Source organism: Acinonyx jubatus, chromosome E1, assembly GCF_027475565.1.
Source record: "Acinonyx jubatus isolate Ajub_Pintada_27869175 chromosome E1, VMU_Ajub_asm_v1.0, whole genome shotgun sequence".
Classification (NCBI taxonomy): Eukaryota; Metazoa; Chordata; class Mammalia; order Carnivora; family Felidae; genus Acinonyx; species Acinonyx jubatus.
In genome coordinates, this window is record NC_069397.1 from 46798385 (window position 1) to 46823255 (window position 24871).

The 24871-nt window shown below is 52.9% G+C and overlaps 1 protein-coding gene and 1 long non-coding RNA gene across 2 annotated transcripts; one reads left to right on the forward strand and one right to left on the reverse strand.

Moving 5' to 3' along the window:
- Window positions 1-6603: 6603 nt before the first annotated feature.
- CACNG1 (calcium voltage-gated channel auxiliary subunit gamma 1) lies at window positions 6604-18505 on the reverse strand. The gene is made up of 4 exons (XM_027047869.2): window positions 18140-18505; window positions 8659-8733; window positions 7548-7685; window positions 6604-7362 (listed from the first exon to the last, which is right to left on the reverse strand). The coding sequence occupies exons 1-4, from the start codon at window positions 18372-18374 to the stop codon at window positions 7136-7138; spliced, it is 675 nt and encodes a 224-aa protein (XP_026903670.1). The 5' UTR covers window positions 18375-18505; the 3' UTR covers window positions 6604-7135.
- LOC128313403 (uncharacterized) lies at window positions 15000-21762 on the forward strand. Its single transcript, XR_008294060.1, has 2 exons — window positions 15000-17369; window positions 18639-21762. It is a non-coding gene; the product is annotated as an uncharacterized LOC128313403 (long non-coding RNA).
- Window positions 21763-24871: the final 3109 nt, after the last annotated feature.

Sequence of the window (24871 nt, forward strand, 5' to 3'; positions counted from 1 at the left end):
CTGACCTCCAGATCTGTAAGGGAATAAATCTGTGTTAGTTTTAGCCACTAAGTCTGTGTGATTTGTTACGTCCAAAGGAAATAAATGTAATCAAAAGCACGTATCTGCTTAGGCGAAGGACACCCCTTGTGGGAAAGATGGGAACCGTCTAGTTGTGTTTGGAAAACCTTTTCTCTCGGTGGCCGGTGAGCAGGACACAAGTGGCAGAGAGGCTGGCCTCGGGCGGCGCAGGGGGCGGCAGGGGAGCAAGACAAGGGCCCGGGTTTGGGAGTCATTTCAGAGGCAGAATCTGTGAGGTTGGGCTCGGTGAGCAAGCGAGGGGTCCGTCAACCAACCTACAGCAACTTACGGCTTGAGCGAATGGACAGATAAGGTGCCATCAAAAGGAGGGAACAGGTTTGGGTAAGCAGCCAGAGGTCGGTTATTATTTGAGAAACAGAGAGAGAAAGCGAGCAGGGGAGGTGCAGAGAGAGAGAGGGAGAGAGAGAATCCCAGGCAGGCTCCGCACGGTCAGCACAGAGCCAACGTGGGGCTGGAACTCATGAAACGTGAGATCACAACCTGAGCCCAAACCAGGAGTCGGACACTTAACCGCATGAGCCACTCAGGCGCCCCCAGAGTGATATGTCTTAGAAACTGTGATGTGAGACCGAGGAACCAAAGATGGGGGAACTTGGAGACACCCAAGCTTAAGGGGCAGGTAAAAACAGGAACGTTGTAAAAAGAAAGAGAACGAAGGGAAAATATGGGGAATTTTACGAGGGAACAGAGACCTGAAGTACAAAATGCTACGGAAAGGGTCTAGTAGGATGTGGTTGGCGATGGGGAGGTCATGGGTGGCCTCCAGGATGCAAGACGGACGCCATGGCTGGAGAGGTGACACATGAAGAATTGTTTCAGGACACGTGTGAGCTGACAGGAGATGGAAGGTGGTGTGGAAGATTCCGGCAGGAGGGACGCTTGCTGTCCTAACGCTGTCTCTCTCCCCGCCTGCAATCCCTGGCCTTCAGACGTCTCTCCTCGGGGCCCCTAGGGGTTTGCCTTCATTAGCACATCCTTCCTCAAAAACGCTCCCTGGCCGCCCAGAAGATGAGCCAGGGAAACTTTATTTTAAGGAGATCTTTCTTTCTTGAACTTTTCCAAGTTATGGATGCATGATTCGCTTCATTGAATGTAGCTGGAAGGAATCGTAAAGATCCTCTAATGAAGGTTTCCAAACATTTTAAGCAACAGAATCCTTTTCTCGAACAGTCTACAGTTGAATCTGAATATACATGTAACATGTAAAGTCCGCATTTTACTTTTATAAATTCCTTTTGTCAGTACAATTTACAATGGCGTCTTCTTGTAAAATCAATTCATTAGAGCAATCATGACATTCTGAGGAACACGAGCCTTTGAAATTAGAATGTATGAAAGGTACGGTCTCATATCTAAATAGAACCCTAGTTACTTATTTATTTATTTATTTATTTATTTATTTATTATTTTTAATGTTTATTTTTGAGAGAGAGAGAGAGAGACTGAGTGCTAGTGGGCGAGGGGCAGAGAGAAAGGAGACACAGAATCGGAAGCAGGCTCTGGGCTCTGAGCTGTCGGCACAGGGCCCGATGCGGGGCTCGAACTCAAGAACTGCGAGCTCATGACCTGAGCCGAAGATGGAGGCTTAACCGACTGAGCCACCCAGGCGCCCCTACAGTGAATTTTTAAATGTGTAAGTCATGTTTCCTGAGGTGAGGGACCATATAATGTGTAGCCCCAGGGAACAGTAGAACCGGAGGGGACTCTGGTCCAACATGAGCTAGTCTTACTGTTTGCTGGTGAGGAAACTGAGGCCCTGAGAAAGTTCACAGCTTCCCTGGTCTAGAACTCACCATCACACCCCAGGTCTGGCACATAGTAGGGCCTCAACGATGAAGGTAATTGAGGGTATACCTCGGCGTGGGAAACTGGCTCAGCGCCCTCATTGATTCAAATGGCAACCCACCCCCGCCCCCGCCGTGTTCTTTACCCCACTCACAAACCTACATTGCTTCTGTCAAAGCAATTTATTGTCCCTCCTTCCCTCCTTGCTGCCTCCTTTAAGGAGCCTACTGTACACTGGGCCTCCGGTGCAGCAATGGGTACACTGGCCAGCTCTGCTCTTCGCAAGCTTTCAGCCTGTGTTGGAAGCAGATCTTGAACAGGGAAATGACAAAGAGTGACGTGTGTCAACAGAGCCTTTGCCATCGAGGCCACGGGGGCTCCTTGGGCGAAGGGATGGAACCAGGTCTTTCTGGTCTCGAGATGTCCTCTATCTGAAGAAGGTGAGAAGGAGAAGCTTCTTTCAACCGTGTTCTTTCCCACGTCTGCCCGCAGAGGTAAATTTCACTTCTGTGAAACCCACACAGCTGTGGTTCTCTGGTGTTCCTGGAGCCCGTCTCCAGTTTCCTCCCCATTAGACCGAGGGGATTATATATACACCGGCGCCTCCCTGCCTCTCGAACACTTCAGGTCAACTGCATCCTTGACTTCATCAGCTTCGTTAGGGCTTTGAAACACGTAGAGCTTGGTGGCCCTGAGACCCTCCGAAATACAGCCTGCATTTGCTTGCAGCCATAGCACCCTGGGGCAGTGGGGTGGGAAGGGTGTCCGCTGTTTAGGCAGTGACTTGGGAATTTGGTTTTGAGCTCCCTAGGCTCAGAGCCCAGAACTCTCAGCTGCAAATGGTTGCAAATCCCCCACCTTCCATTCCTTCGTGGAGTTACCAGGGCCACTGGTGACGCCACTGGTGGGCGAGCCTAAACCCAAATCAACAAACATCTCCAAGAGGTCGTCGGATCTTTCCTGTTCAGGCCAACGGAGAGAGTATCAGCCCTTGTGATGGCAATGATCTCAACCTTCCTCACCATGCAGGAATCGTGCCTCATTGGGGGGATTAATTTATGGCCTCGGCGGCTGCAAAGGAGTGACACCATGAAATGTGGGCTAGAGGGGACCGTGGGCAGCTGCATCCCGATCACCGGTCACTGGTGTGATAGATATGTCCCACGTCACGGGGTTTATGAATACCTTGTCTCTGCTCCAGATCTTTTCTGAAAGTGGGCAGGGAATACATTAGAAATGAATTTGTAAATAAAATATTTGATCAAAATGGGACGAGTCACACTGGTGGGGGAAATATTGCCGTAGGCACGTGACGAAAACCTATCTTTATTGAGGCAGCCAGGAAAAAGGAGTTACACAGAGATCCTTGAAAGTTTTGGTCTCAAGGAGGGGCCAGTAAGAACCAAACCATTGGGTAGGACCTACTCACTGTGTGTCAGCCAAAGACAGGGTGAGATGTGTCTTTGCCCCCCTGCCCCCGTAGTCACTGGGCAGAGGTCAAGTGGGGGGACTGACTGGTAAAGGTCCCCCTGGTTAGACAGTCTTGGTTCTCAGTCCTGCTCTGGTGCCAGGGAACAAGGTCGCAGGAAGCAAGCCTTTCCCTGCCCTTCAGGTTTCTTTGTACCCTGGGGATGGTCGTGGTTACTTTCCACCACCATGCCAAGCCATGGGAGCATGACACAATAGGAAAAATCAATAATACAGATCCTGTCTTCATGTAAAATTTTGGTACTGTGCTCATCGCGGATATTTTGCAATAATTTTGATTTAGAAAATGTCACACTCGGGGCGCCTGAGTGGCTCAGTTGGTTAAGCATCCGACTCTTGATTCTAGCTCAGGTCACGATCTTGTGGTTCGTGAGTTCGAGCCCCGCGTCGGGCTCTGGGCTGACAGCGCGGAGCCTGGAGCCTGTTTCGGATTCTGCGTCTCCCTCTCTCTCTGCCTCTCCCCTCTTCATGCTCTGCCTCTCTCTGTCTCAAAAATAAATAAACGTTAAAAAAAAATTAAATAAAAAGAAAAGGACAGGTACTGTAAGATTCCACTTACATGAGGTCCCTAGAGTAGCCAAATCCATAGAGACAGAAAGGAGAATGGCGGTTGCCAGGGGCTTGGGGGAGGGGGAATGGGGACTTGCTTAGCGGGGACAGAGTTTCAGTTTGGGACTATGAAGAGAGTTCCGGAGATGGGCTGCATAACACCGCAAATGTACTCAACGTTATCGACCTTAAAAATGGTTAAGATGTGGGGCGCCTGGGTGGCTCAGTCAGTTAAGTGTCCGACTTCAGCTCAGGTCACGATCTCACCGTCTGTGAGTTCGAGCCCCGTGTCGGGCTCTGGGCTGATGGCTCAGAGCCTGGAGCCTGCTTCCGGTTCTGTGTCTCCCTCTCTCTCTGCCCCTCCCCTGTTCATGCTCTGTCTCTCTCTGTCTCAAAAATAAATAAACGTTAAAAAAGTTAAAAAAAAATGGTTAAGATGGTAAATTTCATGCTGTGTCTATTTCACCACAATTAAAAAAAAAAAATCTCACACTCAAATATCTATCTGAATGACTGAATTGCTAGCCCTGGCTCCTCGTGGAATCCAGCAATTTCTAAAAAGCTGCGACAGTGAAGGTGTTGGGAAATCTTGGTCCGATGGCCGTTAAGTTCACACCCACCCAGGCAAGGAGTCAGGAGCCCTGCGTGGTTGTTTCATTTTCGGGCCCTCGGAGGGTGGCCTGGCTGAGCCCGGCGCTGAGGTCCGGTGGACGCCTCGAATGCCTACCACCCAAGCAGAGCAAGACTGACTAAGTGCCCATTCCGGACGGCCTTCCTGGCAAGCGGAGGCGAGTGGGCTGAGGAAAAGAAGGTATTTTCCTTCACTGGTTTGGTTGATGTGTTTCTCTTTTGGCATTAAGCTCTGTTTTGCTTTATGGTGTGTGTTTTTCTCCACAGCAGAAGCGGGCGCAGATCATGAGCGGGTCCTCGGGCAGCTTCCCTCCGACCCTTTGGTCTTCAAAACAGCTTCGGGCCCACCTCTCTCGAAAGGGTTCAAACTCTGGGAAACCAAATGGGTTCTGCTGCACTCAGAAGAGGTCTCTGGTGCAGCAAACACAGGCACCCGTGTGGGAATATGCAATGCATACCAGCCTAATTCTGGTCAAAGTAATAATAATAATAATAAACAATAGCACTGACTTCCAACATGGAGTTAGGGGGAGGAGGTCACCTGCCAGCCTCCCTTCTCTGCAGCTCCCAGACTTTGGCTTCATGACATTTATGTCACCGGCTCTCTTTGACCCTTTTGCTTTCACAACCACATGCCACACATTTGCACTCTTCCTGGCTGGGAAGCAGGCTGGGCTGTGCTCTCTGTCCCCCGGGTTCCTCAGCCACGCCTGCAAATCCAGCCCAAACCCCTGAGATGCCAGAGAAGAACCTTTTTTTTTTTAATTTTAAAAAATGTTTTATTTATTTTTGAGAGAGAGAGAGAGAGACAGAGAACAAGTGGGGAAGGGGCAGAGAGAGAGGGAGATGCAGAATCTGAAGCAGGCTGCAGGCTCCGAGCTGTCAGCACGGAGCCTAATACGGGGCTCGAACCCAGAAACTGTGAGACCATGACCTGAGCTGAAGTCAGTCGATCTGCCGACGGAGCCACCCAGGTGCCCCTGAGAAGAATCTTGACAAGCCCCACTTACAGCCACCACCCAGATGCCCCCAGACTCACACGTCTTCCTTTTACATTGTTCTAAACAGAACGAACGAGTCTCTCTTCTCTCACATTACAGGTGGGAACAGCGTGGGGTTAACAAGCTGCCTGATGAGCGTACAATTCCTCCGGAACAGGGCTCCGCCAACTTTTGCCACAAAGGGCCAGGTAGTGCGAGCCAGTCTGTCACAGTTCATACTGGACTCTCCCCTATTGTAAAAGTAGATTATTGATTAAAATCTGCCCCAGCCACTTGAGTCACTTTGCTTTTCTTTGCCAGTTCCCATAAGCCTTTATTTATGGACACTGAAATTGTAATACTTGTCAAATGTCATAAAATATTCATCTTCTTTTGATTTTTAAAAGCCATTTCAAATTGTTAAAAAGCCATTTTTAGCCTGCGGACTGTGCAACGGGCGGTGGGCGGGGTCTGGCCCGCAGGCTGTAGTTTGCAAGCCCTGCTACAGAAGAATTAACGCTACACGGCCCTTCTGGTGTGTGTTTGGGGCACGGAGCGCGCAGATCCTCTCTGCCGACTGTGTCTGACTTAACGTTTCTGAGGGCTGGGTAGACGTGGTGGGATTCTGGAAGGCAGAAGGGTGTAAATTATGACATTCCACGTGGCCCTAAGTGTCTAACTGCTAAGCCCTGCTTCCTGATGTTCCTTGTAACAAAAATCCAGCATCTGAAACCAGACACGTGTGGCTGTGGAGCTCGAGTGCTGTGTTAGCTGGGGCTCTGGAAATAACCCCTCCTTATTTTGAACACCTTGCCTAGTCAGATGGTCTCTGCTTTCTCCCAAAGAAGATCCCAGGGCCCAGAGATCCAAGCTGGAATTCACCCTTTATTGGTAAGTTTTATTGGTAAACAGGACCTCATCACCCCCTCTTCCCTACAGCTCTCTACAAAAGTCCTAAACATTCCCCCCCACCCGCCCCGGGGGGGGGGGGTGATGGGAAGGACATTCTTTCCTTTCTTCTTCAGGGTCATGGGGCCCCTGGGGCGTGGCCAGGAATCCAAGCAATTTCTGTGCAAGGTGCAAGGAAAAAAAGTTTTCAAAGAGCTTTTATTTCAAACCACAGTCAGGTTCTACCCAGTTTAAAAAAATACTCCTCAGGCATCTTGGAAACCAAGGAGGGAACGTTCAGTTCACTGGAAAGGGTGTATCTTGTCCAGGAGAAGGTGGGAGTGGTTGGCTACTGGCTCTGGCAGACGCCCAGAATTGGTATATGAGCACAGGGCGTCCCTACAGGGCTAACAGAGGACAACTGGACCCAGTTTATCAAAGACAACTGGCTCAGTGGGGACAACTCTGACCTCCAGGGGAAGGTCTCCCTCACCAAACACCTGTGCACCTGCTCACCTTGCCTGCCTCCCTCCCACCTGGGCAAGTCTGGATCAGGTCCACTTGCTGGATTCCCAGGGGGAGCCTGTCACAGCCCAAAGAAGGGCTCAGAGAGGGAAGCAGCAGCGGTTGTCGTGGGGTAGGTGGCACCGGGGAGAGGTAAAGCTCCCGCCTCCTCTCTAGAACGTTCTGGGCCAGGCTCGGCTTCCTGAGGGTGGCCGGGGGCCCCCGGAGGGCTAGTGCTCGGGCTCGGCGTCCATGCAGGACTCCCAGGGGTTCTGGGGCATTCGAGGCAGGGAGAAGAGCAGGAGGGCGAGGCCGCCGAGGAAGAGGAGGACGAAGGCGGCGCAGGCGCAGGCGAAGGACCAGGAGTAGTAGTAGTCGATCCAGACGGTGTGCTCGCTGTCGATCATGCGCTTCACCGACTGCCGCGTGACCTCCACCGACACGAAGATGCACAGACCTGCGGGCCGAGCGGGGGCCGTCAGGGCCCTCTGCCCAGACCGCCCCCTTCCCGGGCCTGCCCCCCACGCCTGCCGCGCCTCTTCCCTCGCTCGCTGTGTTAGTAAAGGGCGTGGTCGCCGGTGCCCCCACCCCTGTGCCAGATACGGGCCCCCAGCCCCAGCCACCCCCCCCCCCCCCCCATACCTGCGAACGCATAGAACATGGACGCCGGCCTCAGCAGGTAATCCCGCTTCTTCCTGAAGGACAGAAGCGCGCAGATGGTCCCCATGATGATGAAGCCGAGGCTGAAGATGGCGATGGCGGCGGCCGAGATGCTGTACTCTGCGGGACAGGAGGGCAGGTGCGGCGCAGCGGCTCAGCGGCGGTGGGGGCGAGGGGGAGCGGGTGGGGGGGGGGGCGCAGGGCCCCGCGTCCTTGCGCCCATTTCACTGCGGAGCACACTGAGGGTCCGAGCTGAAGCCCCTCTCCCGGAGTCAGGGGTGGGGCCGGGATGGCAACAGACCTGCCCTTCCCACGCCCCGCGTGGGGCCCTAACCCCGGGGTGGGGGGGGAAGGCAGAGGCCTGCGAAGCCCGCCGGAGCCGTGTGGCCGGAGAACTTTCTGGAACGGAAAGCTTCCTGCGAGCCATGGGCCAGAGGGCGGAGGACGGTCTGTCCGGGGACGCCAAGCGGCGCTGGAAGTGTGGCTTGTTGCAGGGCCGCGCGCGTGATCGTGTGCGTGCGTGTGTGGCACGTGAGGATCTCTCAGAGCGAGCGTGCGAGCTCACACCCCGTACGGGGGTCCTTCGCACACGTGCCTATGTGCTTCCGGGAAGGCCCCACGCGGCGCACGTGCTCCTGCGCCCCCTTCTCCTGCACCCCCCCTCCCCCGCACCGCATCCCTGCTCTCCTGATTCCCTGGGGGTGACAGCGGGGTCACGGAGGGAATCGGCTGACCCACCAGCCCTGAAAACCAGCGCAGGGGTTCTGAGGACTTGTTCTGTTTCCCATCGCTGCGGCCGCCCTCGGTCACCCTTGGCCTCGTGGGAAGACGCATTCCTTCTGCAGGTGTGGCGCCTACCGGGGACCGCGTCTTTGCAAGCGCTCCCCAGCCCTGATGATGGAAGCTCAGGGTGGCCGCCCGGGTGCTGCGCTCTCGGAGGGTGAGGGGGCCGCGGCTCGGACGCATCAGGACCAGGACGAGCTCCCTTCCAGCACAAGCAGGGGCGTTGTTCGTGCCAGATGGTTTTCTGGCTCAGCAGCCTGTGACAGTGGTCGCTCTCCCCGACCCTCCCTGCTTTCCACCAGGGGCTCACCTTTCTGAGTAGTGACTTCGAAGATCTCGGAGGTCTCGCCTGGGTTAAAATGCCTGAAGTAGGAACAGTTTTTCTCTGCAAAGGAGGGAGGCGGCCTGTGAGTTGAGAGATGGGGCCTGCAGCCTGGCCAGAGGCTCCAGGAAAAGAGGGTGGGTGTGACCCCGCTGGTCTGGCCGGCCCTCATCTCCCTAAACCCTGAATCGGGGCTGAAACAAACGTCTTTCTCAGACCCTTAGACCAAAATATCAGGATAAGGGGGTTAAGAAACCATCTTGGGGCCCCTGGGTGGCACAGTTGGTTAAGCGTTCAACTCTGGGTTTCTGCTCAGGTCATGATGTCACGGTTGGTGAATTCAAGTCCCTCGGACAGCACAGAGCCTGCTTGGGATTCTCTCTCTCCCTTTCTCTCTGCTCCTTCCCTGCTCGTGTGGTCTCTCTCTCTCTCTCTCTTAAAATAAATAAATAAACTTACTTTTTTTTTTTTTTTTTAAGAAGCCAAGAGTTTTTCAGGAAGCAAAGGCTGATCTTGTCAAGCGGGCACCATAGTACTGTGGGTACTGAGCCCATTAGGCAGATGGGATAACTGAGGCTGAGCACCCGGTTTGTCAGGGGGTGCAGGGAACACCATCAACAAAGGGCCAAATGGTTGTTCTCACCTGGGGCTCATTCTGCCCCCCCCCCCCCCCCCAGGAGACGTTGGGCAAAGTCTGGAGACATTTTTGGTGTTACAACTGGCAGGCGTGTTATTGGCATCTAGTGGGTAGAGAGAGGCTGGGAATACCGGTAAACATCCTACAGCTACGGACAGCCTTGCACAACACAGAATTGACCCGCCCCAATGTACCAGTAGGGCTGAGGTGGAGAAAGCCTGGTCACACCAAAATCTAGGGCTGTGTTTTCTATCAATATCTAGGTCCATCCTGATGCACTGGGACTGATGGGGAAGGATGTTTTTCAAAAGCTTTCCAGAACACTCTGATGCTCAGCCACTTTGGGAAGCCCTGCTCCCTTAAAATGCCCCACAAAGAGCTCTTCTGAGTAGGTTATCTGGAAGGAGTTGGGTGCAGGGTAGAGCACCTCCATTCAAGGGCCAAATGTGACTCTCATGTCATTTCATCGGACCCTTGGCACCCGTGACCAAAGAGGCAGCCCAGAAAAACCTCCGTGGTGAGCTGTGTGTTCTACATCATAAGCATTAGAAAAGCCACGGAAGATTTGTGGACAGCGGGACCAGAAATCTGGATTTGATGGCGGGGCAGTGGAAGGACTCAGAACAAAGAAATTCGTGCTGGTTTTAAATATAATTTCAGGCATAATTCCTCTTCCGTTTTTCTCCTTCAGTTTCTCTTGTAACTTGACATTCTTTAAAATCAAACGAGTTCTTATTGCTTATTGGATACAGTTTAATATTCTTTACTCCTTCTTTAAGAAGTAGGTGAATGGTTTTTTTTAAAAAAATCGTTTGTTTCTTAAAAAAAATCAAATTAGGTTGCTTTTTACTTGTGGGGTGCCCTTCAATGATTTCTTTTTCCTGTGGGTCCGTGACCCCTCCACTCCTAGCTTAGATGGCATCTACTGGTGTGCATTCGATTTTTCACTTTTGGGCTACCTGTAAATTATGAGAAGATGACTATTGGCGTCTGGTTTCTTGTGGAAGTGGACCTGAGGTGTTTCCAAAGTCATAGCTTTCATTGGGATTCAGGCTTTCTTCTATCTGACCTAAATCATCTTATTGCCACTTAAGCCCATGGCCTCGCACTCTTTTCCCCTCCCCCAATGTCAGTGTTACTGCTGCTCCCTGGCAGAGAAAGGAAATGACCCCTGGAGATGCGCCTGGTTTAGCAGCAGTAAATGTTCTGAGCGGTAAACATCCTCCTCTTTGAGCTTCTATATTTAAATCACATTCCTTTCGAGCGGAGTTACCTGGGGTGTCTGACTGCTGGAGGTGATGTCAGAAGTAATGCCGCTCTCTTCTCTCTCACAGCTTCCGGTGCTATTTTAAAGCACAATGCAACCCTCTTCGATTTCTTAGATTATTAGCTATAGATTCTCTTGAATCACCGCTTCAGAATGGCTCGGGCTATGTCGTAAGGCTCTGCGTGTCTCCCTCTGGACAAAGGAACATTTCTGTTTCATTCCTTAAGGGCCAATTTCGGTTGTCATTGAAAACCCCCTGAAAAGAATCGACTGAATTCAAGTGTATTTCAGCTGCTTCCCTGACTGCTCGCAATCTGTGAGTTAAAAGCCTTCGGAGTAGAGGGCCGTGAGATGAAGGCCCATCAGAGCCCGGCCAAAGCGTAGCTCTTTGGCCGTTTTGGGCTGCTGAGGCCGCTCTTACACGCAGGTAGTGTTTGTGTGTCAGCCTCCGCCAGGTCAACAACAGGCTCCGTTCCGGACAGACCGCTGCCTGCGTAAAACCCGTCTTAGCTCAGCCCCATAGTGGGATGCTGTCTGTCTGGGGAAGCCAGCATGTGGATTTTCTGGGGGATATTTTCCCGTTCAATGGCCCAGGTACCCTGCCCTATTCCCTCTCCTCCTCCATTAAATGATGTCACGTGCGGGGGATGGAGGTTCCCCAGGGAGTGGGGTTCCCACTCAGGGCGTCTGGAAGTGTCAACTTCTCTCTGATATTGTGGAGCCGAAGGCTTGAGAACGGATGGGCCAGCCTTGTCCCCTCTCTTGAATGTAGCACGCGAGGAAGGCCAATGTCTTCTGCCCTGAACCTGGGAGTAATGTCCGCTCTGGGACCCCATGGCTGTCTATGGAGGACAACGAGCCCCCTTGTGGTCCCTGATGACTCCAGCAGGGGTGGGGGTGCCATGAGACCCAAGCGTCACTCCGGACACGTCCAGCACCAACAAGATGCTCGTTTAGGAAAAACCAAGCCGGGCATCTGCCTGCATCACTCAGGAAATGCCCAGGGTCATGTTGAGGTGGGCACACTGTGCCCCTGCCCCTTTGTCCGGGTGCTTTGGGTAAACTGAGCATCAAGAGCAACTTGGAAAGGAAAGACCTGAGAGATGGGCTCTGTGTGGACCACTTGGTCACTGGCGAGGGGCTTGGAGGAGAGGGGCAGTGACAGCTCTGTGACCACTGTGCAGATTCGGATCTGCCTTTCTGGTATCCTTCCGTGCCTTTTCCCCGGCTCCCATCCCAACGACACAAAGCTCAGGGCTTATAGCTTCGTCTTGATGGACTACGGCCCTTCACGGGGCAGAAGAAGCAAGTGCTTTGGATCCAGTGTCAGGGTGATGATCTGGGACCGATAATTAAGAACTCCGAGGTCCTCCAGCCTCCTTTGTCTCCGCAAATGGCTCATGGTGATGTTAGTATTTGTATTTCTGGGGGTGCCTGGGTGGCTCAGTTAAGAGAGTGACTCTTGATTCCAGCCAGGTCATGATCTCTCGGTTCGTGGGTTTGAGCCCCACATCGGGCTCTGTGCTGACAGTATGGCACCTGCTTGGGATTCTCTGTCTCCCTGTCTCTCTGCCCCTCTCCCACTCACGGTCTCTCTTACTCTCTCTCTCTCTCTCTCTCAAAAATAAACTGAAAAGATATTGTATTTCTGTTTTTCTGTACTTCAGAAATGTCTGTCATGAACAGTCATAAGACTCAGTGGGTCTAAAAAGTTGAGTGGGCTGTTCCTTAAAAAATATGGTGAACTCAGCTATTGAACTTGACCGGGATTGGAATATTCTGGCTCACCAAGCACTCTGGTTAAACGAGTGACTACCCAGAACCATATCTAATTGTGCCGATTTCAAAGAACTGGAACAGAAGGCACATTTAACTCCAACCTGAACTTGAGTTAATGCAGATATTTCTTTCTCTGATTCTCTAACTTACACGATTAGGGGATGCTTCTGGGTTGTCACCCATAATGTCTCAGCGTACCCATTACTGGTTGATGTAGACTTTAATCTATTAAAAAAAATACCTTGTTCATTGATACAGAACCAAGGGAACTGGCGATTTAGGGGTCGGAAAAAATACTTCACTTACTTGTTACTTGCATCAATGCCAGGGTTGTCTTGACCCCTTTTGTAAAAGAAGTTCTTGGTGCTCCTGGCAGTGGTTTCTCTGTGCTCTGATGGAGTACCCGCCCCTCTGATGGAAGACTTTTGACAGTTGGGTCGGAGAAATCCTCAAGACCCAACCCCAGAGTGTCAGAGTATTGCTGTTCTATGGTGGGGGGTGGGGGAAGGCTAGTTATAGCCTGGCTCTCCAGCATGGGCTCATGTGGAGGAGAAAGAAAGCCCCTGAAATTCTTGGGGTCTGTACCTTCATGTTCTTTCATGTGGTTCCAGCCCCTGCACCGAGCACTGGAAGAGAAGATGGGCCATAAGGGCAGTGGGGTCCTGGGGCAGTCTGTTACCTTAGCCTAAAGAGACAGAGCCCGAGAGAAATAACGTTCTCCCTAGCCCAGGGGCAGGGGATGACCCCTCTGGGATGACTCACTTGGGATTTCAGGCAGTCGGCCTCTCCTCACAAAGGAGGAAGACCTTACTCTCATTCTAAAGGCATTGGAATTGACCTCAGATGTCAATCTTGTGCATGACAGTCCTTCTAGAACTCTTTGGGTCAGTAGAAAAACCAAATTAGACAATTTACAATCTTTAGAGCCATCAGCAATCTATATGGCTGCATGGGACCTTGAAAAGTCTCTCTTGAACCAGCTCCTGGTCCAGCTTCTACTAAACCATGCCATGTCAAAAGTTGGCCTCTTCTGTGTTTGCCTGAATCAGCAGCTTTTAGGGGCTGTGTTTGGACGCACGGTGGGGGGCATCCTATGGGAGTGGACTGGGGAGGAAGGGGGGTCTGGATTTGAGGCTTGGGTGTTGAAGCTCTCCTTGTGAGATGGTTAGCGTTGGGAAGGCCACTCTGAGCCTCAGTTTTCCCACGTGTAGGATGCGAGTCACCTGAAGAATGACAGGTATAAAGTAGTATAATGTAGTGACCAAGAAGGTGACTTTTAGGGGTATGACCTCTGACTGCTCTCCCGTGGTAATTGTGTGACCTTGGTCAAGTTACTTAACCTCTCTGTGCCTCATTTTCTTTATCTGTAAGCCAAGATGACAATAGTATGGACCTTATAGAGGATTTTGTGAGAATTAGATGACTGTATATATATTTATATTTGTTGTCCCACTGCCTTCTGGCCTCCATGGTTTCTGGAGAAATATCAGCTGTCAATCTTATTAAGGATCTCTTGTATGTGATGAGTCATTTCTTGCTGCTTCCAAGGTTCTGTGTCTTTATCTTTTAGCAGTTCTGATTATGATGCATCTCAGGGTGGATTTATCCTGCTGGAATTCCTGAAGCTTCATGGATTTGTAGATTAATTGTTTTTCGTCAAATTTGGAAACTTTTCAGCTATTATTTTTCACCCATCCTTTCTGCTCCTTTCTCTCTCTTTCTGTCTCCTCTCCTTCTTAATATACACCAGCATTATGTGTATATTGCTTCATTTGCTACTATCCCACATGTCTCTGAGGCTCTGTTCATTTTTCTTCATTCTTTTTCTCCCCCTGTCTATTCCTCACATTAGCTAATCTCAATTCGTCTATCTTCAAGCTCGCTTATTCCTTTTTGTCCCTTCTCAGATCTGCTATTGAGTTTTCCATTTCAATTATTGTAGTTCTCAACTCCAGAATTTCTACTGGGTCCTTTTAAAATAATTTCTATCTCATTATTGATATTCTCTATTTCATGAGACATCGTTTTCATCTTTAGTCCTTTAGGCTTTGTTGTTTGTTGTTCTTTGTATCTAAAATAGCTGATTTAAAGTCTTTAAGTCCAATATCTGGCTTTCTTAAGGATCTCTTGACTGGTTTTATCTCCCTTATGTACGGGCCATACTTTTTTATTTCTTTGCATGTCTTGTGATTTTTTTTTTTAATTTAGAATTTAAATTTAGGGGCACCGGGGTGGTTCAGTCAGTTAAGCGACCAGCTCTTGATTCCAGCTCAACAACTCTTTGATTTGTGAGTTCCAGCCCCACGTTGGGCTCTGCGCTGACAGTGCAGGAGTCTGCTTGGGATGCTCTCTCTCTCTCTCTCTCTCCCTCTCCCTCTCTCTCTGTCCCTCCCCTGTTTCTGTTTGTGCTCTCCCTCTCCTTCTCTCTCTCTTTCCCAAAATAAATAAATAAGCGTCAAAAAAATAAAATAAGGGGCACCTGGGCGGCTCAGTCGGTTGAGCATCCGACTTCGGCTCAGGTCATGATCTCGCGGTCCGTGAGTTCGAGCCCCGCGTCAGGCTCTGCGCTGACAGCTCGGAGCCTGGAGCCTGCTTCGGATTCTGTGTCTCCCTCTCTCTCTCTGCCCCTCCCCCACGCATGCTCTGTTCCTCTCTGTCTCAGAAATAAACATTAAAAAATTTTTTTTTTTAATTTAAATTTAAAGCTGGAAAATGTGCATCATACAATGAACGCCTCTGGAAATCAGAGTCCTCCCGTTTCCCCAGGGTTTGCTCCTGTCGCTGCTTGTTGTTGTTTGTTTAGTGACTTCTCTTAATTAATTGTGGAAAGGCTGCACCCTTTGTCACGTGTGGACACTGAAATCTCCGCTCAGGTAGCTCGGCAGTCAGCTCACATTTGGCAAAATGCTGGGAACTCCTACACCTCCCAGCCTTTACTGAGGGGCTGAGCAGAGAGAGCTAAGTGCTCCCACGAAGCAGCCTACATTTCTGCCTTAGCCTTGACTTTCTGCTTGCCCACAGCCTCAAGAGCAGCCCGAGGTGAGAGCTTAGGACCTCTTCAGGGATTTCCTCTGTACTCTACAGCACTACGCATGCACGGGGCCTTCTAAATTCTCAGGATTATGATGGAGCTTTTCCAAGCCCCCTGTGGATATCTCATTCTCCAGCTTTTTGGTTTGCCTATTGTCTGCCTCGCCGTGGTCTACTGCCTCGGGAAGTTACGCTATTAAACGATCGTTTCTAATTGTTTTTGGCAAATGTCCCCTTGGAAAAAGACCGTTTCCGCCGGATGAGCTCAGCGTCGGGTCAAATAAAGACAGCCTTGCAAGTGGGGACTTCCAGGGAACCACCAGACAGATCAAATAATGACAGTTCTCTGGGAATGAGGCTGTGAAAGAGACCCAGCCCAGCCTGTCCAGGCTGCCAAATTTTCACTATTTGCAGGCTGTTGGGTTTCAAGGCTATGACAGAGTTGGGGAGTGGGGAACAGGAGTAGAGCAAGTTAAAGTGCCACAAAGCTCACCATCCTCGAGTTGTCATTGTATTTAAGGAGAAGAGGATTTTTGGAGATTCTTGGTCTGTAATGTCTTCTGATGTCATTCAAAATTAAACTATGGGCGGTGGGGGTGGGGTGGGGCGCCTGGGTGGCTCAGTCGGTTAAGCGTCCGACTTCGGCTCAGGTCATGGTCTCACATCTTGTGGGTTCGAGCCCCACGTCAGGCTCTGTGCTCACAGCTCAGAGCCTGGAGCCTGTTTCAGATTCTGTCTCCCTCTCTCTCTCTGCCCCTCCCCCGCTCGCATTTGCCTCTCTCTCTCTCTCTCAAAAATAAACATAACATATTTTTTTTTTACAAAGTTAAAATAGGGAAGGGAATCGAAACAATACTTGGCAGATGGTACTATGTTTGTGTTTGTGGTGGTTATTATTGCCATTCATAATAAATGAGAGAACATAGATGAGCTCTGTTCCTCCCTCTAGAAAAGAGTAATCCCACAGAGCACAGGAAAGGCGGCTGGGGAAGGCAAAAGGTGCGTGCATCTGCGGAGAAAGGAGAGGGGAGGAGGCAGGAACATACTTTAGAAGCTTGTTGGGGTAGGGCCTGGCTCGCAAGGGTGGGAGGCAGGATTCCCTCTGGGCCAGAGCAAGGAGGCATACAGATGAACTGTCTTGTCGGGCTCGAGGCCAATGCATGCCTGCTGGTCCTCTGCTAGTTGGTCTCTTCCTTGTATGGACTTGCCTTGCCTCCCCGCTCATCTGCTCTGTAAACTCCCCAGACTTTAAAAGGTGGGGCCTCTGAGGGCAGATGGACGGGACCGTAACGTGCATTCCCATGCGCGGTCCGTAGAGAATCGGCCTCGCCCTGCCCTGCCCTGCCCTGCCGGGGGGAATTGGCTGCACGATGCATCTGTTTACGGGTGTGCTCGGCCGTGGCTGAGGAACGTGGGCATGTGATACCCTTCAGGCACATGTCCACGTCTGTTCAAGCCCCAGGACTCGGTGTTTCCGGGACAGCTGGGTATCGACAAGTCTTCCGCATTTCGGGGGGGGGTGTGAGCAAGGCAGGGGCTTCCTAGAGCCAGCGGGAGGGGAAGGAGGAGGAAAAAGAGAAATGGGGGCAATGGGCTTTGGGCTCCTCTGTCCCACACACGGACTGCAAGGTCTCCAGGGACTTAGCACTGACTTCTCTGAAGGGCAGGGTGCAGGGAACCCCCAGTCTGATAGCAGAGGGAATGCCTCAGAAAACCAGGTGGGAGACCGCCCTCGGCCCGGTCCACTGCCACCTCAGAGTGCTGTTCGTGAGCCTCGGGAGGGACTCACGTTGCTGAGCCCCGAGCGCCAAGCAGAAGTCACAATATCCTTTGTCGCCCCCAAAGTCACTGGGGCATCGTGGGCACCGCGTGACTGGAGCCCAGACCTTCGATTCTGCACACAGGGCTCTTTCCTCGGCGTGTGCTGTTTGCCACGGGCGTGGAAGGCTCCACGTTTGCAGAATAGACTGGTCACCCTGCTACCAGGTATGCTCACAAGGAGCTCGCCTTTGATGTGCGGCTCAGTCACATGGTGGGAGATTGAGGAGTGCGCTTAAGTCGCAGCAGGAGGAGCCGCTTCCCGGCTCTGAAGGGGTCTGAGCTCAGAGGGGATGTACCAAGTGGGTGGTTCACCTACACCCAGGTCCCGCTTTACGGACGTGTGACCGACGCGGTCGGCCAAGGCCCTGCACACAGAAGGGACCCCCGCTTGGCTCCAGGCCTCGCTGTCCCCGTCTTGAAATTCTTAAAAGACAATGACAAGGAGCCCCGCGTTTTCCTTCTGCGCTACGCCCCATACGTGTCGCGGCCGATCCCGTCGCACACCCAACCTGGAGGCTGGGGAGCGACCGTGCCGGCCGCACGTGTCCCTTCGGCCCGAGGATGTAGGGCCGCTTAGCCTGTCTGTGCGGGGGAGAGAGTGGGGCCGGGCACACCCAGAAGAGTGGCCGCTGCTGGGCTGGGAGCCTCTAGTCTGATGGATCCACGGATTCTTTCGTGAGCCTCTGGTCCCACCTGCACAGCCCTCTGCTCTGGGCGCACGGCCCGAGGCCCCAGCAAGACAGAAATAGCTAGAGACAGACACCCTCATTTTACAAGCCGGCAGCTCTGGCCTCCGGGATGACACATGCAATCCAGATCCTCCTCCCTGGGCACAGGGGGCTGGGCGCTATTCCTGGTCTTTCCCACAGGCACCTTTTCCAGGGGGATGAGGGAGGGCAGGAGGCGGGCACGGGGTCAGAGAGTGGGTACGTTACCCCCAGGCAGGGAGATGGGTCCGCAGGTCTTGTCCTTGCCGTCACTCGTGACAATACGCTTGATGCAAATCCGCCAGAGGCCGAAGTGGGCCGCCTCGCAGGTGGCGTTGTGGTGCTCCACCTCGGGGCTCAGCACCGCCCAGTGGTCGGTCACCACGGCCACCATGGCCAGCACGATGCCCACCAGGATGCAGAAGAGGGTCGCGCGGACCTTGGGCGCTTTGGTCTGGGACATGTTGGTGGCGGAGGAGCGGGCGCCTTCGGCGCGGTCTGGTGGCGGTGGCTCCCGGGCAGGTGGCAGCCAGGCTGGGAGGTGGCAGCGGTTATGAGCTGGGGGTGGAAGCTAAGTTTAGTGTGTCCGGCTGAGCCAGAGGGGGCTGGCCTTGGGGCTGAGGGACACCAGACGGGACTGAGCAGCTGCCCAGACGTGTCAGGGGCCTGAGGGAGGCTTCTATTAATGCACTGCTCAGGTGTGTCACTAAGGATAACTTCTGCTCAGGTTTCAGGGCTTTCTTTCCCTCTTGGGACCAGAAATACCTTTGGGAGAGGCGAGGAAAGAAGGCTCTAGATGGTGACTAGAGATCGCCACGATTGGCAGCTCAGAATACCCGAGTTGGAGGTAGTGAGGGGCAGGCTACAGGGGGCACCTGCTTGCTCTGGGCTGCAGGATAAGGGGACACTGCTGGGTAAGGGCAGGGGACCCTGGGGACACAGGGGACCCCTGTGCTCTCACACTGTGCAGACCAGGCACCAGTGGAAGGGATGAATGGGTCCTTGTCCTGGGAGTCTGGGGGACCCAGGATCCTGCCCAGGGACATCTTGGGGATCCGCCCTCCCAGGCATTAGCCTCATGCCCTAGCCCATCCCCAAACTGCAGGAAGATTTCAGGTGTTTCCTGGGCCTGGCATTGCCCAGCACCGTGCCCGGGGTGAGAACACTATTTCCCTTTTGGTTCTCCTCCCATCCCCCCAACTGGGTCCAGAAGAAAAGCTCTGTTTGGGGTTGGTAAGTCTCGAACACCTTTCTGATGCTTGCAAACCAAAGAAAAGCCCAGAGAGGGCAAAGAATCCGGCGGGACCTGACTGTAGTGCTGCTTTTATCTTACGGTTTTCATTTTACTTCTATTAAAGATTTGCCACGTACGTTTTCATTGACGAGATAAATGCATTTCAGTAAAAAAAGGACAGAAGTAGGTTGTTCCACAGGTGACTACGAAGAGGCTGATGGGTGCGTGGATACAGCAGGGGACAGAGGAAAGCGGGCCGGCCTTTGGAGAGTCCTGCCTGCCCGCGAGCCCCCACTCCCCTCCCGTATTCTGCACCTCTCTTCCTTTCCGGGTTTACCAGTTGCCCCTTTTGGGGCCGATCCAAGAGCCTGATGTGTGGCTAGGAATAGACCCCTGAGCTGAGCGGGCTTTTGAGCTTCAAAATCCCGGCCTCAGATTGACGTAGTTTAACGGAAATTCTCTGCCTGTGTGCGAGAAACACTCAGGCGTCACAGACCATTAAGGGTAATGATGATCGTAGGAACGGCTCATCCGGTGAGTGTTTACTATATATCATGTGCCCTGCTAAGCTTTTCCACGTCACTGTCTTTAAGTTTCACACCGCTCCATAAGGTGAGTGCAACTATCACATCCATTTTACAGGTACGGATACAGAAGCAACTTGCCCAAGGTCACACAGCTGGTAAACGGTGAAGCCAGCTCTCAGAACCCGGAGCCCAGCCTCTGAAGCCATGGTCGGAGCCAGGAGGAATGGCCAAGATCTGTTGTGACTACTGGTGAGCACAAGTTTCCTTTTCCTCTACCCTTCCAAGTTCTTGGCTCGGGCTCCCGTAACAAGAGAAACACATACAGGGGCGCCTGGGCAGTTAGAGCTCATCTCTGTGTTGCAAACCAGCCTCCCTTTCTGGTTATAACCTCCCGAGAGATGCCCCCTCATCTGTGCTCCCTTTTTCTCCCCGCCCCCTGCTTGTGTTCTCGCAGGGGACTGGCCCCCCGAGAGTGCCTTTCTGTGTCCGGGCGGGCGGGCCCTCTCCAGGGGGAGCTCTCCGGAGCAGAGGCCTGGCCCAGGACCCCAGCCCCTAGCACGGCCTATGGGCCCAGCTTCAAGTGCCAGGTACCTGGGGTCCTCGGAGGGACGTGGGGTAGCCCGAGGCAGACTCACCGTGTGCCAGGCACACCCGCAAAGCGGCAGTCAGGGGGCGAGAAGAAGGTTCCGGTGGTTTAGGACAGAATATCTAGAAAGAAGCACTATATTACGACTTAATTTCAGCACTACAGGTAGATAGGAAGTCATTTGAAGAAATAGAGGTGTACTTTGAATCTCCGGGTGCGGTGGGGGTGGGCATCCTGAGCTCTCCGGTGCGGGAGCCGCCGAAGGTCTTGGGAAGGGTGCTGAGTGGGGCCTGGCCCGTGCGGTACGCTCAGCATCACCGGCAACTGCGGACCACACAGCAGGCCCATCACGGAGGCCGGGCTGCACCTTCCCTTGGCGGGGACGGGGGAGGCAGGAGGGGGTTGGGCAGCCGGGGGGCGGGGGGCCCTGAGTCCTCCACCGGCCTCAGAGCATGAAAGATGGATGGCCTCTTCCTTTTGAAGTCCTCTTTGTGTAAATCTGCCACGATGTGGGCGACTCCAGGGGTTTGCGGGCGAGTCTCCCGGTCCCATCGCCTTGCCTCCAAGCTCCTTCAGACGTTTTCTGCTCATTGAGGCCACAGTCACGCTGCCTGTGTGGCTCTCGGGAACCCTCACGGTGCCAGGGAAGGGGCTCCGTGGATGCCGGTGTCTGCTCGGGAGCCAGGGCTGGGAGACACCTGCACCCTCTGTGCGGGCCCTCCCCTCCCCAGGGCGTGGGGAAGGAGGGTCTCCTGGGAGCGGGCACCAGCCTGCCAGGGATGGAGCGGCCAGCCCAGGCTCAGAGCCTGCTCTGCTGAGCCCGGCTTCCCGGGAGTCATCAGCCTCTCTAAGCCGCCCCGCTGCATCTATCAATGAGGGCAACGCCGGCTGGCTGGGGAGCTGGCAGGCATCAGAGATAATGCTCTTTACCAGCTTAGCCCGTGTTAGGTGCTGTGGACAGGATTATGTCCCCCCTAAATTCGCATGTCGACGCATCACCCAATGTGACGGTATTTGGAGGTGGGACCTTTGGGCAGTGATTAGGTTAGATGAGGTCACGAGAAGGGGGCCCCTGTGATGGGATTGATGGGATTAGCATCCTTCAAAGAAGGGATACCAGAAGGCTTGTTCTTTTTCCCTGCCACGTGAGGACCCAGTGAGAAGGTAAAACCCGGGAAGAGGGCTGTTACCAGAAGCCAACCGTGCAGTCCCCTGTTCTAAGTCTTTCAGCCTCCAGAACCTGGTGAAAATAAAGTTCCTTTTTTGTTTTTGTTTTTTTCATGCTTATTTATTTTTGAGAGAGAAAGAGAGACGGCGCACACAGAAGCAGGGGAGGGGCAGAGAGGGAAGGAGACACAGAATCCAAAGCAGGCTCCAAGCTGTCAGCACAATGCCCGACTCGGGGCTCGAACCCACAGACAGTGAGATCGTGACCTGAGCCGAAGTCAGACGCCCAACTAACTGGCACCCAGGCACCCTGCAAAAATAAATTTCTGTTGTTTAAGTCAGTCTATGGGATTTTGTTATGGTGGCCTGAGCTAACAGTAGGCAATGGGTTCGGGGAGGCTAGTGCTGTTATGATTATTTACAGAGCACAGGTGGACCAGCTTTCTCTTCTGGGCTATAAACTTCTGGAGGGTAGCGACAGTGAGACTATTATGTACTCGTCCTGGGTGCCCTCAGAGGACACCCCTAGATCTGAGCCCAGAGTGGGATCTTCATAGATGTTTGTTGAATGACTGACGGCTGGCTGGCTGGACAGATTTACTGAAAGAAGAAAGGGACAGAAGCTCAAATCATTTGCCCCACCAGATGATCCAAAGGAGTTTTTTGTGTGGCTCGAGGCCACAGGGACATTAGAAATGGCAGCTGGGGCAGACCCAGGACAGCTGAGAGCAATGGCTAATTTACCTCAAGCTGCTGCGGGACACCCCAGGAGGGCATCATCACTACCTCTGCAGTCAAGTTCAAAGGGAAGCAGCATCCTGAAGCCAACGTTTTCCACACCCCTTAGATATGCTGCACTCAGCTAATTGGGAGTTTTGTCTATATTTTTACTCGTCCAGATGAACCAGTTTTCATTTGTCCCAAGTGACTGCTGTTTTCCCAAGAAGGACCAGACGTGACTAGGGGAAGGGAAACATCCCCCAGAGGTGGACCTCATTCAGAGCTGGGGCCAGGGCACGCCTGGGAGGGGCCGAATAAGTCCTCTTTGGCAACGTGCTGATCTAATTTTGAGCGCAGCCTTAATTAGGCTGCGAAGTGGCCTTGGGCGTTTCATCTTAAGATACTATAAAAAAAAGCACGGTGCCACCCAGCGGGTCCAACCTCTTTACACCCACTTCATCTGCCTCCCTGTGCCATTCAACTCAGACCCTTTGTTGCATCAGGCTTGCTGCTCCCAATTCCATCCTGTGAGCCCAGGGGACCCAGAACTCTGCTGCCTTCAAGGCCTACGATCGCTCCATTCTGACCTCTGCTTCTGTCATCATGTCTCCTTCTCTGACTCTCCTACGTCCCTCTTTCCTTTTTATGGACACTTGTGATGACTCTGGGCCCACCCAGATAATGCAGGAAAAGCTCCCCATCTCAAGATCCTTACTTTAATTACAGCTGCAAAGTCCCTTTTGCCACGTAAAGTGACATACTCACAGGTTCCAGGGATTAGGACTTGGGCATCCTTGGAGGCCACTATCCGCCTACATTATGCGTTGATTTACAATTTGGTTTTCTCTGGCATCATCCTGCAGCTCGGGTTCAGGAGAAGATGGAAGGTGAGATTAGGAGGGTTGGGTTCTCCCGGGAGGGAAAAGCTAGAAAGCAGAGGGACCAAGGCAATGGAGACATTGGCAAGGATGAGCTTAAATGATGACTCTCGAGGGTCCTACAACCGGGAAGGTCGATGTATTGGGAGAATTTGGAGAGGTCAAGGCCCTGGGGGACTTGGTGAGGTTTGAGAACAGCAAGGCAGTGAAAGGGCTGGAGCACTGACGGCTGTGGTCAGAGAGGAGGACGCTGTCCCTGAAGATGACAGTGGGGGGCAGACCAGGGTGATGCCAATATCCAGGTTGGAGACAAAGGTCAACGGAGGCAAGAAGGCAGGAGAGCTGTGAGGCCAGGGAGTTGGGGTGGTTGACCCCTGGCCCTCAGAGAAGGCTCCTCCCCAGGAGAGTGGAGGAATAATGGTTTGCAGGTGTCGGCACCGCCTCCCCCCGCCCCCGCCTTGCTATGACAAGTCCAAGGACATGCGTTCATAATCTTCTCTGATCACAGACTTCTGTTCCTGAGGTTGTACTGGCAGTTTTGTTGGAAGCTGCAAGTATCCAGTGTACCTGCTCCAACCCTCCTCTGGACCCTGAGGTGCCTTGGATCCCTTTTCTCTGCAGCCCCACACCTCTCAGGACGGGTCATGGGGCTGAACAGCCAGGAATGTTTTGTTGGGAACCTGGGCAGGGAACCCCAGGGGAAGAAGGGACAGCTTTCACCAGGAGGACCAGGGAAAGGTGTGTCCTTAGGAGAGAGGATGGTTTCACGTGTCCCAGGAGGTGGAGATTCGGGGAGTTCCAGAAGGCACCGTGGATACAGAGGACGGAAGAGAGGATTGGTGGGTGGAGAAGAAGCTGAGAGCCCCACAAGGTATTGGAGAGACTGGGTGGGGTGGGGAGGGGCTGGAAGTGGGGGAGGGGAGATTGCATCTTCCAAAAGTGGCCATAGAAGCATTTCTGTGTCCACATATACTTCCAGAACCTTGCCACTCCCCATCAACAAGTGCAATCTCTTTCCTCTCTCCTTGAACTCAAGCAGGTTTTTGACTGTCTTCACCCTCAAAGTGCAGCTGAAGTAATGCTATGTGACTTCTGAGGCTTCTACCTTTCCCTCTTGCTCTGGGGACACTGGCCGTTGGACCTAGCCACCATGCTGTGAGGAACCTCAGGCCACCCAGAGAAGCCATGTGTAGACATTCAGGCTGCAAACTGCAGCTACAGTCTTTGCCAATAGCCCACATCAACTGCCAGACACGAGCAGATTAGCCTCCAGATGATTCCAGCCCCCACCCCTCGGGTCTTCCAGCCAAGGCCCCAGACAGACGCTGTGGAGCCGAGATAAGCCATCCCGATCCTGTCTCTGTCAAGCAGAGATAAGAATCCACGATCATGTCTAACAGTTGTTTAATGCCACTAAGTTCTGGTGTAATTTGTTACACAGCCCTCCTAGCTGATACACTCAGAAAGTGGAAGGCATTCCATTTAGCTTGGCGGAGGGCGGCTAGACGTGAAGCCCGGTGGGATGAAGCAGCCTCAGCCTTTCAAGAGGAACTTGGCACGGAGCTGCTTTCTAGCTCCTGGGGAAGGGAGCTGTTATCGCCCCAGCCCAGACACCCAGGTGTGCATGTAGACAAGATCCTGAGTGCGTTTCAGGGTGGACAAGGAACTTATCTTTTCATCGGCCTCTAGGATAGAGCTGAGCCAGAAGTTCACGGTGAGAAGTCACTGGATCTTAACCAAACGCATCCTGAGATTCCCAGCCCTTTGGTCCCATTCAGACACCATTGAAGATCTAGGGAGCAAATAGGCTCCGTGCAGCCAGGGGACATTGGTTAGATAAATGGCCAC

Coding starts and splice junctions, on each gene's coding strand:
- CACNG1 (XM_027047869.2), bottom strand. CDS start 18,374: ATGTCCCAGACCAAAGCGCCCAAGGTCCGCGCGACCCTCTTCTGCATC. Junction 8,734..18,139: donor ACCCATCTCCCTGCCTGGGG/GTAACGTACCCA, acceptor CCTCCTTTGCAG/AGAAAAACTGTTCCTACTTC. Junction 7,363..7,547: donor CATGTTCTATGCGTTCGCAG/GTATGGGGGGGG, acceptor CTCGGCCCGCAG/GTCTGTGCATCTTCGTGTCG.